This window comes from Heptranchias perlo, chromosome 10 (genome assembly GCF_035084215.1).
Source record: "Heptranchias perlo isolate sHepPer1 chromosome 10, sHepPer1.hap1, whole genome shotgun sequence".
Classification (NCBI taxonomy): Eukaryota; Metazoa; Chordata; class Chondrichthyes; order Hexanchiformes; family Hexanchidae; genus Heptranchias; species Heptranchias perlo.
The window spans coordinates 80797957-80822544 of record NC_090334.1 but is presented as its reverse complement, the minus strand read 5'-3'; the positions used below and the strand labels follow the sequence as shown (position 1 = coordinate 80822544).

At 44.8% G+C, this 24588-nt stretch overlaps 1 protein-coding gene across 1 annotated transcript in view; it reads right to left on the bottom strand.

The window, feature by feature from the left end:
• The window catches only part of LOC137326797 (uncharacterized), a 118387-nt gene that overhangs the window by 39679 nt on the left and 54120 nt on the right, over window positions 1-24588 (bottom strand). The window contains exons 7-12 of the mRNA XM_067992191.1: window positions 24160-24319; window positions 21256-21382; window positions 19946-20046; window positions 11562-11689; window positions 6011-6068; window positions 1397-1492 (exon numbers count right to left, since the gene is read on the bottom strand). Coding sequence (XP_067848292.1) covers window positions 1397-1492; window positions 6011-6068; window positions 11562-11689; window positions 19946-20046; window positions 21256-21382; window positions 24160-24319 — 670 coding nt within the window. The remainder of the gene's footprint in view (window positions 1-1396; window positions 1493-6010; window positions 6069-11561; window positions 11690-19945; window positions 20047-21255; window positions 21383-24159; window positions 24320-24588) is intronic.

Sequence of the window (24588 nt, the reverse complement as noted above, 5' to 3'; positions counted from 1 at the left end):
TGTGGGACTGTAAGCCAGGTCATGTAGGGGTGGCATGTCCCTTCCCTGAAGGACATTAATGAACCAGTTGGGTTTTTACGTCAATCTGGCAGCTTGAAATGGCCAGTTTACCTGGTGCCACTGTGGGATTTAAACTCATGACCTCTGGGTTATTAGTCCTGTACCACAACCATTACACAACCATACCCTCTAAAGTGGCAAAATTTACAAATTAGCTCTCCCGGCTTTTCACAACAGGAGCGCACATCAAAAATTTGGGCACAGAAATCGACACCTCCCCCCATGGTTTTCCATCCCTTGTCTTGCAGTCGTGATTTAACTTATAAAATCATAGAATCATAAAAAGGTCGCAGCACAGAAGGAGGCCATTTGGCCCATCGAGTCTGCACCAGCTCTATGCAAGAGCAATCCAGCTAGTCCCACTCCCCTGCCCTTTCCCCGTAGCCCTACAAATTGTTTCCTTTCATGTACTTATCCAGTTGCCTTTTGAAGGCCATGATTGAATCTGCCTCCACCACCCCCTCGGGCAGTGCATTCCAGATCATAGCCACTCGCTGTGTAAAAAGGTTTTTCCTCATGTCACCTTTGGTTCTTTTACCAATCACACTTGAAATAGTATTGAGGGTTAACGTTTCCTATGTATTAGTATCTTATCTTTTTTTTACTTGTACTTTGGGAGATGGACGACACCTACAAGCCAGTATTTATTGCCTGTAACTGGTTGCCCTGAAGGCATTAAGAGTCAACCACGTAGTGTGGGACTGGAGTTACAGGTTGACCAGACCAGGTAGGGATGGCACGTTCCCATTGCTTAAGGAACCCGCCGGGTTTTTGGAACAGTCCGGCAGATTTCATGGTCATGATTTCAAGCGCCAGCCCACAAATTACCAGATCTATTGAATTACATAAAATGCACATCACAGAAACAGGCCATTCAGCCCGACAGGTCCATGCCGGTGTTTATTCCCCACACGAGTCTCCTCCCTCTCTACTTCATCTAACCCTATCAGAATCCAGTTGAATCTTTCCTCATAGCTCATCCCCTTTATACTTGAGATCGTCCTTCTTTCTCTTATAGCACAGAAGGAGGCCATTCAGCCCATCGTGTCTGTGCCGGCTCTTTGAAAGAGCTATCTGATTCGTCCCACTCCCCCTGCCCCTTCTCCATAGCCCTGCAATTTTTTCCCCTTCAAGTATTTATCCAGTTCCCTTTTGAAAGTTACTCTTGAATCTGCTTCCACCGCCCTTTCAGGCAGTGTGTTCCAGACAACTAAAACTCGCTGTGTAAAAAAATTTCTCCTCAACTCTGCTCTGCATACAATGCATGTATGTCTCTGTTGAACTGAACTGTACATAGTGCTCCAAGTACTCTCTCTCTCTCTCTGAGATTCCTCACCTGGTAATGCTTTGCAGTATCCAACACATGGCGGATCAAGTAGGAATTTTGTCTCTCTTTTTTGGTTTTCAATTGTTTTTTTCTCTTTGGCACATCCTGCGAAGAAAGAGAAGAGGACGAGGTGACTTGTTCATCGTTCAAACAATGCAGTCAGAGTTATCTAATCGCCAAGACCAGTGTATCTCTTCATACATTCTGAGTGTAACGGTGCCCTAAGTATTCAGCTCCACTAAATAACAACACACCATGATGCTAGAACCAGAGTACAGAGCCACATGGCGCTATGATAGACCTGCTGCAGTCAATCTCTCTCGCCCCTTCCCGAGACGGACTCTCTGGCGAAGCCCAGGGAACCTGCCAAAATTATGCAAAAGTGTATTCACCCCAGCCGATTGGCTATTCAACTACAGAGGCATCACAACTGAGCCCAACTATTGCCTTCAACCGTTCTCCACACATGTGCAATTCCAGTGGAGTTGTTGGACAGTAATGAGGATATGTCAGCTGTGGCTCAGTGGGTAGCACGCTCTCACCTTTCAGTCAGAGGGCTGTGGATTCAAGCCCCAGTCCAGAGGCTTGAGCACAGAAATCTATGCTGACACTCCAGTGCAGTACTGAGGGAGTACTGAGGGAGTGCTGCACTGTTGGATGAGGCTTTAAACCGAGGCTCCGTCTACCCTCTCAGGTGAACGTAAAAGACCCCACGGCTGCTATAGTAAAGAAGATCAGGGGAGTTCTTCCTGGTGTCCTGGCCAATATTTATCCCTCAACCAATATTACTAAAACAGATTATCTGGTCATTGTCTCATTGTTTGTGGGATCTTGCTGTGTGCAAATCGGCTGCTGCATTTCCCACGTTACAACAGCGACTACGCTTCAAAAGTACTTAATTGTCTGTACAGCACCTTGGGACGTCTTGAGGTCATGAAAGGCGCTATATAAATGCAAGCCTTTCTTTCTATTTAGATGATTTACTCTCCCTGACCCAGTGACACTGAGGCCAGTTGTGTCACTTCTACAGTCAAGCTGGCTGAGATCAGCCAACTGGGCATCAAGCTTGGGACCTTCTGGTCCACATGAGTCATCTACTTGTGGCATTTAACCAGCTGAGTCACCAGGGGAGCTGTGTAAATGTTTTAGTTAATCCAGGTAACCATGTAAATCATTCCTTGAGAAAAACTCGATATTCTTACAACAGCCTTGCAATGCATTGTTTCAATGATCAATCACTCCTGCTGCTACTGATCTATAAAAATAGATAATTGCAGTCAAGTGGTGCATCATGACAGTGTCCCTCAGTATTACGCACACCCTTTGTCAGGGACTTGTATCGGATTCACAAGGACACAAAGGGAAGGAAAGAAAACTGGGCAATAAATTATCTACTTAGCCGCTCAGTGCATTCGTGTGTTTATCTTTGGTTGAGATACTAAGCTGAGGCCATCCTGTTCAATGTCCTGCTCAACCCTGACCTGGGCTTCAAACCCACATCCAGTCCATCGCTAAGATGGCTTACGTTCCTCATCAAAATATTGCCCGGTTCTGCCCCTACCTCACCCCCACTGCCATTAGAATCCTCATTCATGTCCTTCTCACCTTTAGACTAGACTTTTCTAACGTTCTTCTCACAGGCCTCCCAAACTGCACTCTCCATAAACTCCAACTCATCCAAAACTCCTCCACCTACATCCTGCCCCACACAAAGTCCTGCTCACCCATCATCCCTGTCCTTGACGTCCTCCATTTTCTCCCTGTCTCTTAGTGCTTTGACAAAATCCCTTGTCCTCGACTACAAATCCCTCCATGATGTTGCTCCTCCCTATCTCTGCAACTTCCCCCAGCTGTGTGTTGCTACTTGCATCCTCCACTCTTCGAACTCTGGTTTACTGTGCTCTCCCTTCACTCAGTTCCACCATCAGTGGAAGGAACTTCAGCCATCTCACCCCCAAACTCTGGAACTCCCTCCCTAAGCCACTCTGCCTCACCACCTCTCTCCCCACCTTCAATAGCTTCCTTAAAACTAGCTCTTTGACTGAGCCCGAAGACACCACCTCCACTCCCTCGAGTTCTAAACTGTGCAACACCTTGACATAGAATCATAGAATCATACAGCACAGGAGGAGGCCATTCAGCCCATCGTGCCTGTGGCGGCTCTTTGAAAGAGCTATCCAATTAGTCCCACTCTCCGTGCTCTTTCCCCATAGCCCTGTAATTTTCTCTGCTTCAAGTATTTATCCAATTCCCTTTTGAAAATTATTATTGAATCTGCTTCCACCGCCCTTTCAGGCAGTGAATTCCAGATCATCACCACTCGCTGCGTAAAAAAAATTCTCCTCATCTCACCTCTGGCTCTTTTGCCAATTACCTTAAACCTGTGTCCTCTGGTTACCGACCTTTCTGCCACTGGAAACAGTTTCTCCTTATTTACTTTATCAAAACCCTTACATTTGAAACATTAATGAGACGTTAATTAGTTGTAGCTGGGCCAAGGTCCATGGTGCAAAACACTACCGAGGTTTTCTCATTTGTCCTCTAAAAGGCATGATCCGGATTGGGATACAAATCCCAAACTTCCTGCATCCCTCTGGTGCCTCAACCAAGTGGGCACACCTCACATATGAGCTTAAGCAGTGAGGATCAGCAAGGGGTTCGATCATGCAGTGGATCACAACCAGACCCAATCCTGTCCTCACTCGAGGCCGGTACACTCACACTGGATATCGTTCAGGAGCGGGAACGCCAAGTGACTTTCCCTTCACTAGCCCAGGGGCACAGAGGCTAATTGGGGCAACACCCCGACTACAGACTGACTGAGACCAGTGAACTCAGCACGGACCAGGGTGCAACCTGGGACCTTCTGGTCTGCGTAACTTTTATTTTATTCATTCTCGGAATGTGGTCTCCCTGGCAAGGCCAGCATTTATTCCCCGTCCCTAGTTATCCTGATAAAATGGTGGGGGGATCGTCTTATTGAACTGCTGCAGTCTTTGTGGTGTTCTTTTTAGCAGTTTGATACCACTGATCAACCACGTTGGTGTGGAGACTGGAGTCACATATAGGCCCAGACCGGGTAAGGACGGCAGGTTTCCTTCCCTAAATGGAATTGTTACATAAGGTTAAATCTTGTTACATAAGGTTAAATCTCATGGGATCCAAGGTGAGGTAGCCAATTGGATACAAAATTGGCTTGACGACAGAAGACAGAGGGTGGTTGTCGAGGGTTGTTTTTCAAACTGGATGCCTGTGTCCAGCGGTGTGCCTCAGGGATCGGTGCTGGGTCCGCTGTTATTTGTTATTTATATTAATGATTTGGATGAGAATTTAGGAGGCATGGTTAGTAAGTTTGCAGATGACACCAAGATTGGTGGCATTGTGGACAGTGAAGAAGGTTATCTAGGATTGCAACGGGATCTTGATAAATTGGGCCAGTGGGCCGATGAATGGCAGATGGAGTTTAATTTAGATAAATGTGAGGTGATGCATTTTGGTAGATCGAATCGGGCCAGGACCTACTCCGTTAATGGTAGGGCGTTGGGGAGAGTTATAGAACAAAGAGATCTAGGAGTACAGATTCATAGCTCCTTGAAAGTGGAGTCACAGGTGGATAGGGTGGTGAAGAAGGCATTCAGCATGCTTGGTTTCATTGGTCAGAACATTGAATGCAGGAGTTGGGATGTCTTGTTGAAGTTGTACAGGGCATTGGTGAGGCCACACTTGGAGTACTGTGTACAGTTCTGGTCACCCTATTATAGAAAGGATATTATTAAACTAGAAAGAGTGCAGAAAAGATTTACTAGGATGCTACCGGGACTTGATGGTTTGACTTACAGGGAGAGGTTAGACAGACTGGGACTTTATTCCCTGGAGAGTAGGAGGTTAAGGGGTGATCTTATAGAAGTCTATAAAATAATGAGGGGCATAGATAAGGTCGATAGTCAAAATCTTTTCCCAAAGGTAGGGGAGTCTATAACGAGGGGGCATAGATTTAAGGTGAGAGGGGAGAGATACAAAAGGGTCCAGAGGGGCAATTTTTTCACTCAAAGGGTGGTGAGTGTCTGGAACGAGCTGCCAGAGGCAGTAGTAGAGGCGGGTACAATTTTGTCTTTTAAAAAGCATTTGGACAGTTACATGGGGAAGATGGGTATCGAGGGATATGGGCCAAGTGCAGGCAATTGGGACTAGCTTAGTGGTATAAACTGGGCGACATGGACATGTTGGGCCGAAGGGCCTGTTTCCATGTTGTAACTTCTATGATTCTATGATTCTAACCAGTCGGGTTTTTACAACAATCCGAAAGCTTCATGATCACTTTTACAGAGACCAGATTTATATTTCCAGGTTTTTTTTTTAAACTGAATTCAAATTTTCCTGGGGTGCCATGGTGGGAATTTGAACTCAGGTTCAAATCTAGATTATTAGTCCAGGTCTCTGGATTAACAGTCCAGTACCATAACCATTACACTCAATGACACAGCAGGCAATGTCTTTCGGAGCATCTGCCACCACCGAGGTTGACAGCAGTAGGAGAGAAGGAGGTAAATCAAGAAAAAGTAGGCGTCTTTGTTGAGCGGAGCGACAACCTTCCCAGGGGATAAGCAGCCATTCAGTGCGTACCTCGGTTATATAATGCAAAGACAGGTCATCGGACTCGGAGCTGTTTGAGCCAGTGGTGCTGAAACGAGAGAGGAAAAGGCAATGAGCATTTCACTAACAACAACTTGCGTTCCATGGCTCCATGGGTAGCACTCTTACCTCTGCATCAGAAGGTTGTGGGTTCAATTCCTACTCTAGAGACTGGAGCACATAATCTAGGCAGACGTTTAAGTACAGTACTAAGGGAGTGATGTGCTGTCTTTCAGATGAGACCAAGGTATTGCTTACCTTCTCAGCTGGATGTAAAAGATTCCATGATATTACTTCAAAGAAGGGTAGGGGAGCTCTCCCCTGCATCCTGACCAATATTTATTCTGCAACCAACATCACTGAAACAAGCAGATTATCTGGTCATTACCTCATTGCTGTTTGTGGGATCTTGCTGTGCGCAAATTAGCTGCCGCCTTTCCGACATTGCAACAGTGGCTGCACTTCAAAGATACTTCATTGGCTGTAAAGCACTTTGAGACATCCTGAGGTTATGAAAGACGCTGTATAAATGCAAGTTCTATCTTTCTACTCTGGCACAGCATGTTTTAGCAATTGTGAAAGTGTTTCTTTTTTTAATGTAAAGCATTTTGATACCATAAAAAAGCATTTAAAGATCTAGAAAATACAGTGCAGGACTCAATAAGGAGAAATTAAAAAAATCACAAAAAAATGGCTAAAAAGCACCAGAAATGGTAATGTCAGGTCTTGCTTCTGCGCCTAAATTTTTGTGTGTAAATTTATAGCCATTCAGAACGAGCGTAAATGCAGAAAACTCACATGCTTTGGCCTTTTGCACGGAGAGGCGGAGCTCTGTTAATGAGCTAAGTGGGGTTTTAGCAGACTTTACTGGGGAACAATGCAAATGATCGAGGAAATTCGCGCATAAGGATGTCTCAGCATAAATCGTAAACAATTTTACAACACCAAGTTATAGTCCAGCAATTTTATTTTAAATTCACAAGCTTTCGGAGGCTTCCCCCTTCGCCAGGTGAACGATGTGAAGGCAGAGAAAGCGTCGAGCAGAAATTGATAGCCAAGTTCCGCACCCATGAGGACGGCCTCAACCGGGATCTTGGGTTCATGTCACGCTACACGTTACCCCACTAGCGAACAAAAGCTATCTGTTTTTAATATAACGGGTCATTTGCTGGCTTTCTCTGCCTTCCGGACGTTTCTGCCTCTCTCTCTCTCCCTGTTTTTTATTCCTGTTTGTTTTCTTGTTGAATGTGTATTCGGGGGTTCTGCAGGTGACACCTCTCTGTCTGAACACGGTGATTGCCTTGGCAACGGGCAGTTGCAGGGGCAGTCTGTAAACACCATGTATTGTTCTGTGATGTATAAATGCGTAGTCATGATGTGGAGATGCCGGTGATGGACTGGGGTTGACAATTGTAAACAATTTTACAACACCAAGTTATAGTCCAGCAATTTTATTTTAAATTCACAAGCTTTCGGAGGCTTCCCCCTTCGTCACCTGACGAAGGGGGAAGCCTCCAAAAGCTTGTGAATTTAAAATAAAATTGCTGGACTATAACTTGGTGTTGTAAAATTGTTTACAATTATAAATGCGTAGGCTTCAAGGAGCTCCTGAACATTTACCTGAGGAAGGAGGAAACCTCCGAAAGCTTGTAGATTTCAAATAAAAATCGTTGGACTATAACTTGGTGTTGTAAAATTGTTTACAATAGTTACACTGACATTTTCCAGGATATTCCGGGTGACTAGGAGCAAATCAAAGGCAGCAGTTCCATGGGTAAATCGAGAGATTAAAGCAAAAATAAAAGTGTATAGAAGGGTAGTAAAAAGGAAAATAGGAAATGACTCCATTATAGGATGGAGATGGAGAAATGGAAAGGGTACAGGATAGAAGGGGTTAAAGACTGACGATTATCAGGAGGGGGTCATTAGAAGGGGTTAAAGACTGACGATTATCAGGAGGGGGACATTAGAAGGGGTTAAAGACTGACGATTATCAGGAGGGGGACATTAGAAGGGGTTACAGACTGACGATTATCAGGAGGGGGACCTTAGAAGGGGTTACAGACTGACGATCATCAGGAGGGGGACATTAGAAGGGGTTACTGACTGACGATTATCAGGAGGGGGACATTAGAAGGGGTTACAGACTGACGATTATCAGGATGGGGACATTAGAAGGGGTTACAGACTGACGATCATCAGGAGGGGGACATTAGAAGGGGTTACAGACTGACGATTATCAGGATGGGGACATTAGAAGGGGTTACAGACTGAGGATTATCAGGAGGGGGACATTAGAAGGGGTTACAGACTGACGATTATCAGGAGGGGGACATTAGAAGGGGTTACAGACTGACGATCATCAGGAGGGGGACATTAGAAGGGGTTACAGACTGACGATCATCAGGAGGGGGACCTTAGAAGGGGTTACAGACTGACGATTATCAGGAGGGGGACATTAGAAGGGGTTACAGACTGACGATTATCAGGATGGGGACATTAGAAGGGGTTACAGACTGACGATCATCAGGAGGGGGACATTAGAAGGGGTTACAGACTGACGATTATCAGGAGGGGGGCATTAGAAGGGGTTACAGACTGACGATCATCAGGAGGGGGACCTTAGAAGGGGTTACAGACTGACGATCATCAGGAGGGGGACATTAGAAGGGGTTACAGACTGACGATTATCAGGATGGGGACATTAGAAGGGGTTACAGACTGACGATTATCAGGAGGGGGACCTTAGAAGGGGTTACAGACTGACGATTATCAGGAGGGGGACATTAGAAGGGGTTACAGACTGACGATCATCAGGAGGGGGACATTAGAAGGGGTTACAGACTGACGATTATCAGGATGGGGACATTAGAAGGGGTTACAGACTGACGATCATCAGGAGGGGGACATTAGAAGGGGTTACAGACTGACGATTATCAGGATGGGGACATTAGAAGGGGTTACAGACTGACGATTATCAGGAGGGGGACCTTAGAAGGGGTTACAGACTGACGATTATCAGGAGGGGGACATTAGAAGGGGTTACAGACTGACGATTATCAGGAGGGGGACATTAGAAGGGGTTACAGACTGACGATTATCAGGAGGGGGACATTAGAAGGGGTTACAGACTGACGATTATCAGGAGGGGGACATTAGAAGGGGTTACAGACTGACGATTATCAGAAGGGGGACATTAGAAGGGGTTACAGACTGACGATTATCAGGAGGGGGACCTTAGAAGGGGTTACAGACTGACGATTATCAGGAGGGGGACATTAGAAGGGGTTACAGACTGACGATTATCAGGAGGGGGACATTAGAAGGGGTTACAGACTGACGATTATCAGGAGGGGGACATTAGAAGGGGTTACAGACTGACGATCATCAGGAGGGGGACCTTAGAAGGGGTTACAGACTGACGATTATCAGGAGGGGGACATTAGAAGGGGTTACAGACTGACGATTATCAGGAGGGGGACATTAGAAGGGGTTACAGACTGACGATTATCAGGAGGGGGACATTAGAAGGGGTTACAGACTGACGATTATCAGGAGGGGGACATTAGAAGGGGTTACAGACTGACGATTATCAGGAGGGGGACATTAGAAGGGGTTACAGACTGACGATCATCAGGAGGGGGACATTAGAAGGGGTTACAGACTGACGATCATCAGGAGGGGGACCTTAGAAGGGGTTACAGACTGACGATTATCAGGAGGGGGACATTAGAAGGGGTTACAGACTGACGATTATCAGGAGGGGGACATTAGAAGGGGTTACAGACTGACGATTATCAGGATGGGGACATGAGAAGGGGTTACAGACTGACGATTATCAGGATGGGGACATTAGAAGGGGTTACAGACTGACGATTATCAGGAGGGGGACATTAGAAGGGGTTACAGACTGACGATTATCAGGAGGGGGACATTAGAAGGGGTTACAGACTGACGATTATCAGGAGGGGGACCTTAGAAGGGGTTACAGACTGACGATTATCAGGAGGGGGACCTTAGAAGGGGTTACAGACTGACGATTATCAGGAGGGGGACATTAGAAGGGGTTACAGACTGACGATTATCAGGAGGGGGACATTAGAAGGGGTTACAGACTGACGATTATCAGGAGGGGGACATTAGAAGGGGTTACAGACTGACGATTATCAGGAGGGGGACATTAGAAGAAACAGGGAACACTTTATCACAAGTGGCTCTTGCAGCAAGAGACTGGAACATCATTTAAAAGCCATGATGTGGAGATGCCGGTGATGGACTGGGGTTAACAATTGTAAACAATTTTACAACACCAAGTTATAGTCCAACGATTTTATTTTTAATCCCACAAGCTTTCGGGGGCTTTCCCCTTCTTCAGGTGGTCACTTCCACACCACCTGAGGAAGGGGAAAGCCCCCGAAAGCTTGTGGGATTAAAAATAAAATCGTTGGACTATAACTTGGTGTTGTAAAATTGTTTACAATCATTTAAAAGGGAACTGGATAAGTATTTGAAAATGAAGAATATAAAAGTAAAAAGGGGAACAGGCAAGGAAATGGGATTCGAAGAGATAAATTCAGCTGAAGAGTTAGTAACAGCACAGATGCAATGGGCTGAAAGGCCTCCTTTTGTGCTGTAATTTCTATGACTCTATGTCAGGACATGCATGCATATCTAGGGATATGGAGGAACATTCTTCATGCATCCTCGCTGTGTTAAAATCAAAACCCATCGCACCGATTCCTACTGTAATTCATTCTTTCCTGCGATCAGAAGCCGTGGAACTCCTCACCTCCCTCGGTCAATCCTTCCCCCCACAATCTACAGCTCTTTGAAACCCAAACTTGCCGCCATCTAACCACTACTTTCCCGTCTTCTCTTTTACTTTTTTTTTAGCCCTTGTTGGTGTCCTGCACTGGGAGCCTCGGGCCTTCACCGGGGAATTCTCAACTACAAAAAATATTAAGCTGGCAGCAGGTTTGTGAAGGACAGAATACCCGACATAGTACAAATCCCCAGACAACCTTTTCCTTCAATTCAGATAAATCTAAGCTGGTGAGTGACTCTATGAGTGACCGTACGGGGCAAGGACAGATTTTGTACACTAAAGATCTTCCAAGGTGTTAAACTTTTTAAATTTTTGAACATGATACTGAAGCACCAACCATGTGCCTGGGGCAGGATGTTCATCGGGCCGAGATCAGGTGCTGTTCCTTCTCCTTCTCTTACTCTCCAGCAAGAAAAATAGGCAAGAGACTACTGTTCGGAAACAGTGTAATACCAGCTTCCACACGGCATGTGCCTGGACTGTCACTTGGCAAGATGGAAATCAGGAGCTCACTGTGTGAGGGATCATACGTGCAGACTGGCAACCCATCAATACATGGTACAAAGCACTCTATAATTCCTGAGACGAAGGCATTGGTTGATATTGTTACCCTTTGCAAAACAGCGGTGAATAATATTAGGTTAAATGTACAGAAAGTGAAGGAGACCTTACCCATCAAGTCATTACCGTAACCAGTAAAGAAATATAGTCATGTACCTGGATTCAATACAGGACAGGATATTGCTGAGCGATGTATCAGAATCATATCCAGCACAAGGAATCTCCATTTTGGAAGCAATATCTTCTTTTATTTGATTCTGCAACTGTTTGGTGCATTGGATGTACTGGAGAGGAGACACAGAATCAATTAAATGAGGGTGTAAATGGTCTTCAACCATAGCGCAAAACGGGTGATAACGAATTGGCAGCCTGTTTTACACCCAACATAATATTCTTTTCCATCGGTGTGATCCAGTTGAATTTTTTGAGGAGGTCACTAGCGTGGTGGATAAGGGAATGTCGATGGATGTTGTTGATGTGGGAAGAGAGATTAGACAGATGGGAAAATAGCATTGGATGTCAGGTAAGATAGATATTGGGGTAATAGCATGGGAAATGCGTTTGGATAGATTTCAGGATGAAAGTGTTGGGTGTGAGGTTTGATAGGTGTCGGGATGAAGAATATGGGTTGTGAGGTTGGATGGTCTTGAGGGTGAAGAATATGAGATGAGATAGATGTTGAAATGAATAGTAAGGGTATAAGGCATAGATATTGGGATGTGAGATTGGGTAGATATTGGGATGTGAGGTTGGGTAGATATTGGGATGTGAGATTGGGTAGATATTGGGATGTGAGTTTGGGTAGATATTGGGATGTGAGGTTAGGAAGATATTGGGATGTGAGTTTGGGTAGATATTGGGATGTGAGTTAGGGTAGATATTGGGATGTGAGGTTAGGTAGATATTGGGATGAGAGGTTGGGTAGATATTGGGATGTGAGGTTAGGTAGATATTGGGATGTGAGGTTAGGTAGATATTGGGATGAGAGGTTGGGTAGATATTGGGATGTGAGGTTAGGTAGATATTGGGATGAGAGGTTGGGTAGATATTGGGATATGAGGTTAGGTAGATATTGGGATGTGAGGTTGGGTAGATATTGGGATGAGAGGTTGGGTAGATATTGGGATGTGAGGTTGGGTAGATATTGGGATGAGAGGTTGGGTAGATATTGGGATGTGAGTTTGGGTAGATATTGGGATGTGAGTTTGGGTAGATATTGGGATGTGAGGTTAGGTAGATATTGGGATGTGAGTTTGGGTAGATATTGGGATGTGAGGTTCGGTAGATATTGGGATGAGAGGTTGGGTAGATATTGGGATGTGAGATTGGGTAGATATTGGGATGTGAGTTTGGGTAGATATTGGGATGTGAGGTTAGGTAGATATTGGGATGTGAGTTTGGGTAGATATTGGGATGTGAGTTTGGGTAGATATTGGGATGTGAGTTTGGGTAGATATTGGGATGTGAGATTGGGTAGATATTGGGATGTGAGTTTGGGTAGATATTGGGATGTGAGGTTAGGTAGATATTGGGATGTGAGTTTGGGTAGATATTGGGATGTGAGGTTAGGTAGATATTGGGATGTGAGTTTGGGTAGATATTGGGGTGTGAGATTGGGTAGATATTGGGATGTGAGATTGAGTAGATATTGGGATGTGAGGTTAGGTAGATATTGGGATGTGAGGTTAGGTAGATATTAGGATGTGAGTTTGTGTAGATATTGGGATGTGAGGTTGGGTAGATATTGGGATGTGAGATTGGGTAGATATTGGGATGTGAGATTGGGTAGATATTGGGATGTGAGTTTGGGTAGATATTGGGATGTGAGTTTGGGTAGATATTGGGATGTGAGGTTGGGTAGATATTGGGATGTGAGGTTGGGTAGATATTGGGATGTGAGTTTGGGTAGATATTGGGATGTGAGGTTGAGTAGATATTGGGATGTGAGGTTGGGTAGATATCGGGATGTGAGTTTGGGTAGATATTGGGATGTGAGGTTGGGTAGATATTGGGATGTGAGGTTGGGTAGATATTGGGATGTGAGTTTGGGTAGATATTGGGATGTGAGGTTGAGTAGATATTGGGATGTGAGGTTGGGTAGATATTGGGATGTGAGTTTGGGTAGATATTGGGATGTGAGGTTGGGTAGATATTGGGATGTGAGGTTAGGTAGATATTGGGATGTGAGATTGGGTAGATATTGGGATGTGAGTTTGGGTAGATATTGGGATGTGAGGTTGAGTAGATATTGGGATGTGAGATTGGGTAGATATTGGGATGTGAGGTTAGGTAGATATTGGGATGTGAGGTTAGGTAGATATTAGGATGTGAGATTGGGTAGATATTGGGATGTGAGGTTGAGTAGATATTGGGATGTGAGGTTAGGTAGATATTGGGAAGAGAGGTTGGGTAGATATTGGGATGTGAGGTTGAGTAGATATTGGGATGTGAGATTGGGTAGATATTGGGATGTGAGGTTGGGTAGATATTGGGAAGAGAGGTTGGGTAGATATTGGGAAGAGAGGTTGGGTAGATATTGGGATGTGAGGTTGAGTAGATATTGGGATGAGAGGTTGGGTAGATATTTGGATGTGAGGTTGGGTAGATATTAGGATGTGAGGTTGGGTAGATATTGGGATGTGAGATTGGGTACATATTGGGATGTGAGGTTGAGTAGATATTGGGATGTGAGGTTGGGTAGATATTGGGATGTGAGGTTGGATAGATATTGGGATGTGAGATTGGGTAGATATTGGGATGTGAGATTGGGTAGATATTGGGATGTGAGTTTGGGTAGATATTGGGATGTGAGTTTGGGTAGATATTGGGATGTGAGGTTAGGTAGATATTGGGATGTGAGGTTGGGTAGATATTGGGATGTGAGATTGGGTAGATATTGGGGTGTGAGATTGGGTAGATATTGGGATGTGAGGTTGGGTAGATATTGGGGTGTGAGATTGGGTAGATATTGGGATGTGAGATTGGGTAGATATTGGGATGTGAGTTTGGGTAGATATTGGGATGTGAGGTTAGGTAGATATTGGGATGTGAGGTTAGGTAGATATTGGGATGTGAGGTTGGGTAGATATTGGGATGTGAGTTTGGGTAGATATTGGGATGTGAGTTTGGGTAGATATTGGGATGTGAGATTGGGTAGATATTGGGATGTGAGTTTGGGTAGATATTGGGATGTGAGATTGGGTAGATATTGGGATGTGAGTTTGGGTAGATATTGGGATGTGAGATTGAGTAGATATTGGGATGTGAGTTTGGGCAGATATTGGGATGTGAGATTGGGTAGATATTGGGATGTGAGTTTGGGTAGATATTGGGATGTGAGGTTGGGTAAATATTGGGATGTGAGATTGAGTAGATATTGGGGTGTGAGATTGGGTAGATATTGGGGTGTGAGATTGGGTAGATATTGGGATGTGAGTTTGGGTAGATATTGGGATGTGAGATTGGGTAGATATTGGGATGTGAGATTGGGTAGATATTGGGATGTGAGGTTAGGTAGATATTAGGATGTGAGATTGGGTAGATATTGGGATGTGAGATTGGGTAGATATTGGGATGTGAGTTTGGGTAGATATTAGGATGTGAGATTGGGGAGATATTGGGATGTGAGATTGGGTAGATATTGGGATGTGAGTTTGGGTAGATATTGGGATGTGAGATTGGGTACATATTGGGATGTGAGTTTGGGTAGATATTGGGATATGAGTTTGGGTAGATATTGGGATGTGAGGTTAGGTAGATATTGGGATGTGAGTTTGGGTAGATATTGGGATGTGAGGTTGGGTAGATATTGGGATGAGAGTTTGGGTAGATATTGGGATGTGAGGTTAGGTAGATATTGGGATGTGAGTTTGGGTAGATATTGGGATGTGAGGTTGGGTAGATATTGGGATGTGAGGTTGAGTAGATATTGGGATGTGAGATTGGGTCGATATTGGGAAGAGAGGTTGGGTAGATATTGGGATGTGAGGTTGAGTAGATATTGGGATGTGAGATTGGGTAGATATTGGGATGTGAGGTTGAGTAGATATTAGGATGTGAGTTTGGGTAGATATTGGGATGTGAGGTTAGGTAGATATTGGGATGAGAGGTTGAGTAGATATTGGGATGTGAGGTTAGGTAGATATTGGGATGTGAGTTTGGGTAGATATTGGGATGTGAGTTTGGGTAGATATTGGGATGTGAGATTGAGTAGATATTGGGATGTGAGGTTAGGTAGATATTGGGATGTGAGGTTAGGTAGATATTAGGATGTGAGATTGGGTAGATATTGGGATGTGAGTGAGGTTGGGTAGATATTGGGATGTGAGATTGGGTAGATATTGGGGTCTGAGATTGGGTAGATATTGGGATGTGAGATTGGGTAGATATTGGGATGTGAGATTGAGTAGATATTGGGATGTGAGGTTGGGTAGATATTGGGATGTGAGATTGAGTCGATATTGGGGTGTGAGATTGGGTAGATATTGGGATGTGAGGTTAGGTAGATATTGGGATGTGAGGTTAGGTAGATATTGGGATGTGAGGTTAGGTAGATATTGGAATGTGAGATTGGGTCGATATTGGGGTGTGAGATTGGGTAGATATTGGGATGTGAGGTTGAGTAGATATTGGGATGTGAGGTTGGGTAGATATTGGGGTGTGAGATTGGGTAGATATTGGGATGTGAGATTGGGTAGATATTGGGATGTGAGATTGGGTAGATATTGGGATGTGAGATTGGGTAGATATTGGGGTCTGAGATTGGGTAGATATTGGGATGTGAGATTGGGTAGATATTGGGATGTGAGGTTGAGTAGATATTGGGATGTGAGGTTAGGTAGATATTGGGATGCGAGATTGGGTAGATATTGGGGTGTGAGATTGGGTCGATATTGGGATGTGAGGTTGGGTAGATATTGGGATGTGAGATTGGGTAGATATTGGGATGTGAGATTGGGTAGATATTGGGATGTGAGGTTAGGTAAATATTAGGATGTGAGATTGGGTAGATATTGGGATGTGAGATTGGGTAGATATTGGGATGAGAGGTTGGGTAGATATTGGGATGTGAGTTTGGGTAGATATTGGGATGTGAGTTTGGGTAGATATTGGGATGTGAGATTGAGTAGATATTGGGATGTGAGGTTAGGTAGATATTGGGATGTGAGGTTCGGTAGATATTAGGATGTGAGATTGGGTAGATATTGGGGTGTGAGTGAGGTTGGGTAGATATTGGGATGTGAGGTTAGGTAGATATTGGGATGTGAGGTTAGGTAGATATTAGGATGTGAGATTGGGTAGATATTGGGATGTGAGGTTGAGTAGATATTGGGATGTGAGGTTAGGTAGATATTGGGATGTGAGATTGGGTAGATATTAGGATGTGAGATTGTGTAGATATTGGGATGTGAGGTTGAGTAGATATTGGGATGTGAGGTTAGGTAGATATTGGGAAGAGAGGTTGGGTAGATATTGGGATGTGAGGTTGAGTAGATATTGGGATGTGAGATTGGGTAGATATTGGGAAGAGAGGTTGGGTAGATATTGGGATGTGAGGTTGAGTAGATATTGGGATGTGAGATTGGGTAGATATTGGGATGTGAGGTTGAGTAGATATTGGGATGTGAGGTTGGGTAGATATTGGGATGTGAGATTGGGTAGATATTGGGATGTGAGTTTGGGTAGATATTGGGATGTGAGGTTAGGTAGATATTGGGATGAGAGGTTGAGTAGATATTGGGATGTGAGGTTAGGTAGATATTGGGATGTGAGTTTGGGTAGATATTGGGATGTGAGATTGGGTAGATATTGGGGTCTGAGATTGGGTAGATATTGGGATGTGAGATTGGGTAGATATTGGGATGTGAGATTGAGTAGATATTGGGATGTGAGGTTGGGTAGATATTGGGATGTGAGATTGAGTAGATATTGGGGTGTGAGATTGGGTAGATATTGGGATGTGAGGTTAGGTAGATATTGGGATGTGAGGTTAGGTAGATATTGGGATGTGAGGTTAGGTAGATATTGGGATGTGAGATTGGGTAGACATTGGGTTGTTAGGTTGGTTAGATATTGGGATGTGAGGTTAGGTAGATATTGGGATGTGAGATTGGGTCGATATTGAGGTGTGAGATTGGATAGATATTGGGATGTGAGGTTGAGTAGATATTGGGATGTGAGTTTGGGTAGATATTGGGGTGTGAGATTGGGTAGATATTGGGATGTGAGATTGGGTAGATATTAGGATGTGAGATTGGGTAGATATTGGGATGTGAGATTGGGTAGATATTGGGATGTGAGATTGGGTAGATATTGGGATGTGAGGTTAGGGTGATATTAGGATGTGAGATTGGGTAGATATTGGGATGTGAGATTGGGTAGATATTGGGATGAGAGGTTGGGTAGATATTGGGATGTGAGTTTGGGTAGATATTGGGATGTGAGTTTGGGTAGATATTGGGATGTGAGTTTGGGTAGATATTGGGATGTGAGATTGAGTAGATATTGGGATGTGAGGTTAGGTAGATATTGGGATGTGAGGTTAGGTAGATATTAGGATGTGAGATTGGGTAGATATTGGGATGTGAGTGAGGTTGGGTAGATATTGGGATGTGAGGTTAGGTAGATATTGGGATGTGAGGTTAGGTAGATATTAGGATGTGAGATTGGGTAGATATTGGGATGTGAGGTTGAGTAGATATTGGGATGTGAGGTTAGGTAGATATTGGGATGTGAGATTGGGTAGATATTAGGATGTGAGATTGTGTGGATATTGGGATGTGAGGTTGATTAGATATTGGGATGTGAGGTTGGGTAGATATTGGGGTGTGAGATTGGGTAGATATTGGGATGTGAGATTGGGTAGATATTGGGGTGTGAGATTGGGTAGATATTGGGGTGTGAGATTGGGTAGATATTGGGATGTGAGGTTGGAGGGTCTGCGGTGAGCTACTAGAGGACACTCAGCAGCTGAGCATGAGTCAGTCCCTTCAGGAAAAGAGGTTATAATTTTTGGGGAAAATATTTTGAATAAGAGGATAGGTGTATTGGGTTGATTCTGTGAGCAAGGGGATTGTAGAAGGTCAATGATGGAAAGGGACTTAATGAAAGGAATAATCTTTCCACGTTCTTTGTTTTCGCATGTTCATTCTGTGTCATTAATCAACATTTCAATTACATGGAACTGTTAACGAAAGAAAGTACTTGGATTTATATCATGCCTTTCACAGAGTCAGGGCATCCCAAAGCGCTTTATAGCCAATGAAGTACTTTTGAAGGGTAGTCGTTGTTGTAATGTAGGAAACGTGGAAGCCAATTTGTGCAGAGCAAGATCCCACAAACAGGAATGAGATAAATGATCAGATAAACTGTTTTATGTTGGTTGAGAGAAAAATACTGGCCAAGACACCAGGTGAACTCCCCTGCTCTTCTTCGAATAGTGGCCGTGGGATCTTTTATGTCCACCTGAGAGGGCAGACGGGGCCTCGACATAACGTCTCATCCGAAAGACGGCACCTCCAACATTGCAGCACTCCCTCAGTACCGCACTGGAGTGTCAGCATGGATTATGTGCTCAAGTCAATAGAGTGAGACTTAAACCCAAACCTTCAGAGGTAGGAGCGCTACCACTGAGTCAAAGCGGACATCTAGTTCTACGAAAGCATTCCCCTTCTCTGCCATGGCTGGTCACTCCCAACTTCATCCTTCATTTCCTTCTCCAACTTTACGCGGTGATAGTTTCAGTTTTGCTGAGGCCTGAGACGGTTGGAAGTATGTTGCACCATTTGAATGTCACTCGTGCCGTCTCAACAATATGGTTCCCTAAAACCTAACCTTACAACAAAACCCTATACAGTCAGTGTAGCAGTTTCACCCTCTAAACCATGTGCTCAGTCTGTGTAGTGGACCCTTATTAACTGAAAACTAGAAGATCCAAACTCATTTCACAGAGGACTGGAAATTATTTCAGATCAGGAGACATTAGGCTACGTCCAAATTCAGAGGTGAAAGAGCAGGCTTCAACCAGGCAGACTGCCTCTATGCTCAAAGACAGGTCCAATATCTGTTCTAACACACTGTAGCATTTAATAGGTCCATTAGACAGAGAGACTATTTTTATCCTCTCTGGACTTACATAGAATGTACAGCACAGAAACAGGCCATTCGGCCCAACAGGTCCATGCCGGTGTTAATGCTCCACACGAGCCTCCTCCCTCCCTACTTCATCTCACCCTATCAGCATATCCTTCTATTCCTTTCTCCCTCGTGTGTTTATCTAGCTTCCCCTTAAATGTATCAATGCTAGTCGCCTCATCTACTCCTTGTGGTAGCGAGTTCCACATTCTCACCACTCTCTGGGTAAAAAGACTTAATCCTAAACCTAACATGGATGGGCAATGAAGAAAGTCCAATAAATAGACAAACACCTCCCTTTGTAACATTTAGGAATATGGAGAAGCTTAGAATGCACGTCCCCTTTAATTTAATCTCCACAGGCAGGCTACATTAACACCTTTTCATTCTTCAAATGACAATGTTACCTTGGATGGATCAGGATCGCAGTAGTCCAACAGGGTGTCACAGAACTGAAAGCCCACCAACTCCAGATCGTTTACATTGAAATGAATGTTCTTCCTGTTCCCTGGAATAAAACAATCGGAGTAAAGACTCGCGCAGCTTCTCTTCAGTATCTGGTTTTGCTCGGGGTGGGGGTGGGCCTCCCACCATATGTTCGCTGGCAGTCTAAACGGAACAGCTGCAAACGCAGCCATGATCCAGATACTCCGGGTCCTGGCCTTAATTGTGAGTTTCCTGTACTCCTACGAGGCCATTGACATAATGGGGTCAGGGCCAAGGGCAGGGACTCCTCAAGGCAAGCAGCTCCTGCTCCTCGGCCCTCAGTCAGGAGTTCCATCGACACAAGTACCCTGAGTCTCATCAGGTGTACCTGGTCGATAGCAGCAGAAGAGCAGCCCATCTAGGGGTCTAGACCGGGGCGGGGGGGGGGGGGAAGAACTCCCCCGAATATTTAGTAGGGGGGTAGAAAGCCACGGTGTATTGACATAATAGGACCCCGATTTGCATTAATTTATGAGGCTCCCACCTGCTTTAGGCGCTCATCTCTTCCACTTGCAAAACCAGGTTAATGTCACAAACGGACTGAGCGGGTCAGTAACCTGCTTGTTTTTAACTGCTCACCTGTCAGGTTTCCCCCAGGTGGTTGGGGTTATAAATCGACCCCACTATGCTGAGACCAGGCTTAACATTACATAGAATTTAGAGCACAGAAACAGGCCATTCGGCCCAACTGGTCTATGCCGGTGTTTATGCTCCACACGAGCCTCCTCCCTCCCTACTTCATCTCACCCTATCAGCATATCCTTCTATTCCTTTTTCCCCCATGTGTTTATCCAGCTTCCCCTTGAATGCATCTCTGCTATTCACCTCAGCTGCTCCTTGTGGGAGCGAGTTCCACATTCTCACCACTCTCTGGGTAAAGAAGTTTCTCCTGAATTAGCCTCCCTACTGGATTTATTAGTGACTATCTTATATTTATGGCCCCTAGAGTGGAAACATCTTCTCTATGTCTACCCTCTCAAACCTATTCATAATTTTAACGACCTCTGTTAGGTCACCCCTCAGCCTTCTCTTTTCTAGAGAAAATGGTCCCAGGTCTACTCTATAATTATGTAATAATGGTATATTTGTATAAATTAGTATATCTGTCCCTCCCTATCCTCAGGCTCCCTTCACACGCCCCTTTATCCCTTTACCCTCAGATTTACGATACCCCTGCTTTCTAATCCCATAAACAAATTGAGGAGGTTCCGCTCCGACACACTGCTCTTACCTAACGTGGAGCCACAGAAAGTCGCTTCCAGTGTGTAACTGTTAGTGACGCCCATCCTCCACGCCACCACACGGCCCGTTCCTTCCTTCTCCCGCCTAACGTGGAATTTACAGCTTTGTAAGGAGAACTAGAATGAAAAGCAGCCAGCAGGTAAAAGATCACACTTGTGCTATGATCAGACTGTAGGAAGAAACATTTGAAGGTTCAATGTGGACAGTTTTTAGCAAACTCCCACCCGTGTTATTTTAACGCAATCACTATCTGGTTTCAAATAAGCAGCTTGCAGTAACAGAGCATAGACGGGAAATTAACTCAGAGTATTAAGCTTTCAAAATTGAGATTGATATTTCAATAGGCAAGTGTATCAAGGGACATGGAGCAAAAGCGGGTAAATGGAGTTGAGGTACATGATCTAATTGAATGGCGGAACAGGCTTGAGGGGCTGAATGGCCTCCTCCTGTTTCTAATTTCCCATGTCAACCAGTGAGCTAAAGAAAGCAGTTAACTTTAAGCACATTGAATATTCTACATTAGCCAACCTGGCCTTGATCCAGACCATTTGTTCCAGTCCTATTTTGTATTTATCAAGGGTGGGGTGGCAACCAGTGCTTTTTAAAAATTCATTCTTGGGCACCCCTAGTTGGGCATTTATTGCCCATCCCTAGTTGGGCATTTATTGCCCATCCCTAGTTGGGCATTTATTGCCCACCCCTAGTTGGGCATTTATTGCCCACCCCTAGTTGGGCATTTATTGCCCACCCCTAGTTGGGCATTTATTGCCCACCCCTAGTTGGGCATTTATTGCCCACCCCTAGTTGGGCATTTATTGCCCACCCCTAGTTGGGCATTTATTGCCCACCCCTAGTTGGGCATTTATTGCCCACCCCTAGTTGCCCTGAGAAGGTGATGTAACAGGCCTTCTTCTTGAACCAATGTCGTCCATTTATTCTTTGTAGCAGTTTCATACAACTTTGGCTTGCTAGCCCACTTCAGAGGGTGGAGTTTACCACATTGGTGTGGGACTGGAGTCACGTATATGCCCAGACTGGGTAAGGACGGCAGATTTCCTTCCCGAAAGAACATTAGTGAACCAGTTGGATTTTTACAACAATCCGACAGCTTTATGGTCACTTCTACTGATATTAGCTTTTGTTTTTATTTCCAGATTGATTGATTGATCTTTAACTGAATTCAAGTTCTGAAGATTTGAACTCACTCCCTCTGGATCACTAGTCCAGTAACATAACCACTGTCGTACCCTAATTAAGTAAGTGCGATTACCTAGCAGTGCGTGCCAGGTACAGTGCAGGAAAGGAACTACTCCAACAGCCTGCCCTGACCTGAAGTGTGAACCAGTACTGCTCCCATCCCTGCACTGCAGTTTTCTCTTTTTACCCCATGTGGCTTCTATGTTTGAGATAAAAAGAAAAAACTGTGATTGATGAAAATCTGGAATCTGTATTCAGAAAGATTAATTAATCCTTCAGCTGGTCCCTGATGGAAACAAAAAGACTTGTGTTGATATTGGGAGTCATTTTGACTTTGGGTATACACCTCTCCTGATTTTTATTTCCATAAGTCAAAATGACCCCCAAAGTGTTTTATCACATCTCCCAGCAATGCCCCAAGGCAATTCATGTACAAGGGGTAACTTTGAAGTGCAGTGAGTGTTATTATGCAGGCAAATTTGTATCTTTGCAAACAGCAAAATCCCACAAACTGTAATGAGATGACCCTGATTTTTGGTGGTCAAAGAATCGTAGAAAATTTATGGCATGGAAGGAGGCCATTCGGCCCATCGTGTCCGCGCCGGCTGAAAATGAGCCACTCAGCCTAATCCCACTTTCCAGCACTTAGTCCGTAACCTTGTAGGTCACAGCAATTCAGGTGCAGATCCAGGCACCGTTTGAATGAGTTGAGAGTTTCTGCCTCTCCCACCCTTTCAGGCAGTGAGTTCCAGACCCCCACCACCCTCTGGGTGAAATTTTTTTTCCTCAATTCCCCTTCTATCAATCACTTTAAGTCAACGCACCCTGGTTATCGACCTCTCTGCTAAGGGAAATAGGTCCTCCCTGTCCACTCTATCTAGGCCCCTCGTAATTTTCTACACCTCAATTAAACCTCCCCTTAGCCTCCTCTGTTCCAAAGAAAAACAACCCCATCCTATCCAATCTTTCCTCATAGCTAAAATTCTCCAGTCCTGGCAACATCCTCGTAAATCTCCTCTGTAATGTGGTGACCAGAACTGTATGCAGTACTCAAGCTGTGGCCTAACTAGTGTTTTATACAGTTCCAGCATAACCTCCCTGGTCTTATATTCTATGCCTCGGCTAATAAAGGAAAGTATCCAGTATGCCTTCTTAACCACCTTATCTTCCTGTCCTGCTACCTTCAGGGATCTGTGGACATGCACTCCAAGGTCCCTCACTTCCTCTACACCTCTCAGTATCCTCCCATTTATTGTGTCCTCCCTTGCCTTGTTTGGTTGAGGGAGGAAGGTTGGCCCAGGACACCAGGACAACTCTCTGCTCTTCTTCAAGTAGTGCCATGGGATCCTTAACATCAACCTGGATCGTGGGACAGGCAGACGGGGAGGGGGGGGGAGGGCGGGGGGGCGGGCAGGGGGGCTTCAGTTTGATGTCCCGTCTGAAGGACAGAACTTGAAAAATGCTGCACTTCCTTAATACTGCATGTCATGTTTCAAATTATTCATATCCCAAAATTTGTATTTGAATGAATCATCTGCTTCCACCCTCTCCCTAGGGAGCCTGTCCCATAGATTGACCACTCACTCACTGAGATATTGTTTCATGTACGAGACACAGTGTGAGTAGCTAAAGGGGGATAGGTGGAAAGGGAGGCATGAAAAACCGGCAAAGAGGAGCGGGCATCGTTGGACTGTACCTTGTTAAAGCAGTTCTTACTGAGCATGAGAGGGAAGACTCGCTGCTTAACACATGATGATACCGAGTGCCTTCTCTGACAGCCATACACAAAGATGTTCTGCTTCCTGCTGTGTCCGTGGAGGTCACAGTAAAGAAAAACCGTCCGCTCCGCAACCAACCTGAAAATAAGCCAGAATGGTAAGAACAGAGGGAATGGAGCAGGCCAAACCTCTCCCCCCCCCCACCCCAGAAACACCACCACCCACCGCCCACCCCGTCTAGCATTAAAAGGCTCCAGGTTTGGGAAATTTCAGCCCAGTTCTTAGTGGCTTTGGGGTCACTGTAAAAAACTACTCCTCATCAGGTACTAAAAGGCAATCTAATTTGGAGAGGACACACGAGGGTGGATCTTCAACTTGCCTGGATCTGATCGGCCGCCTGTTTTGGA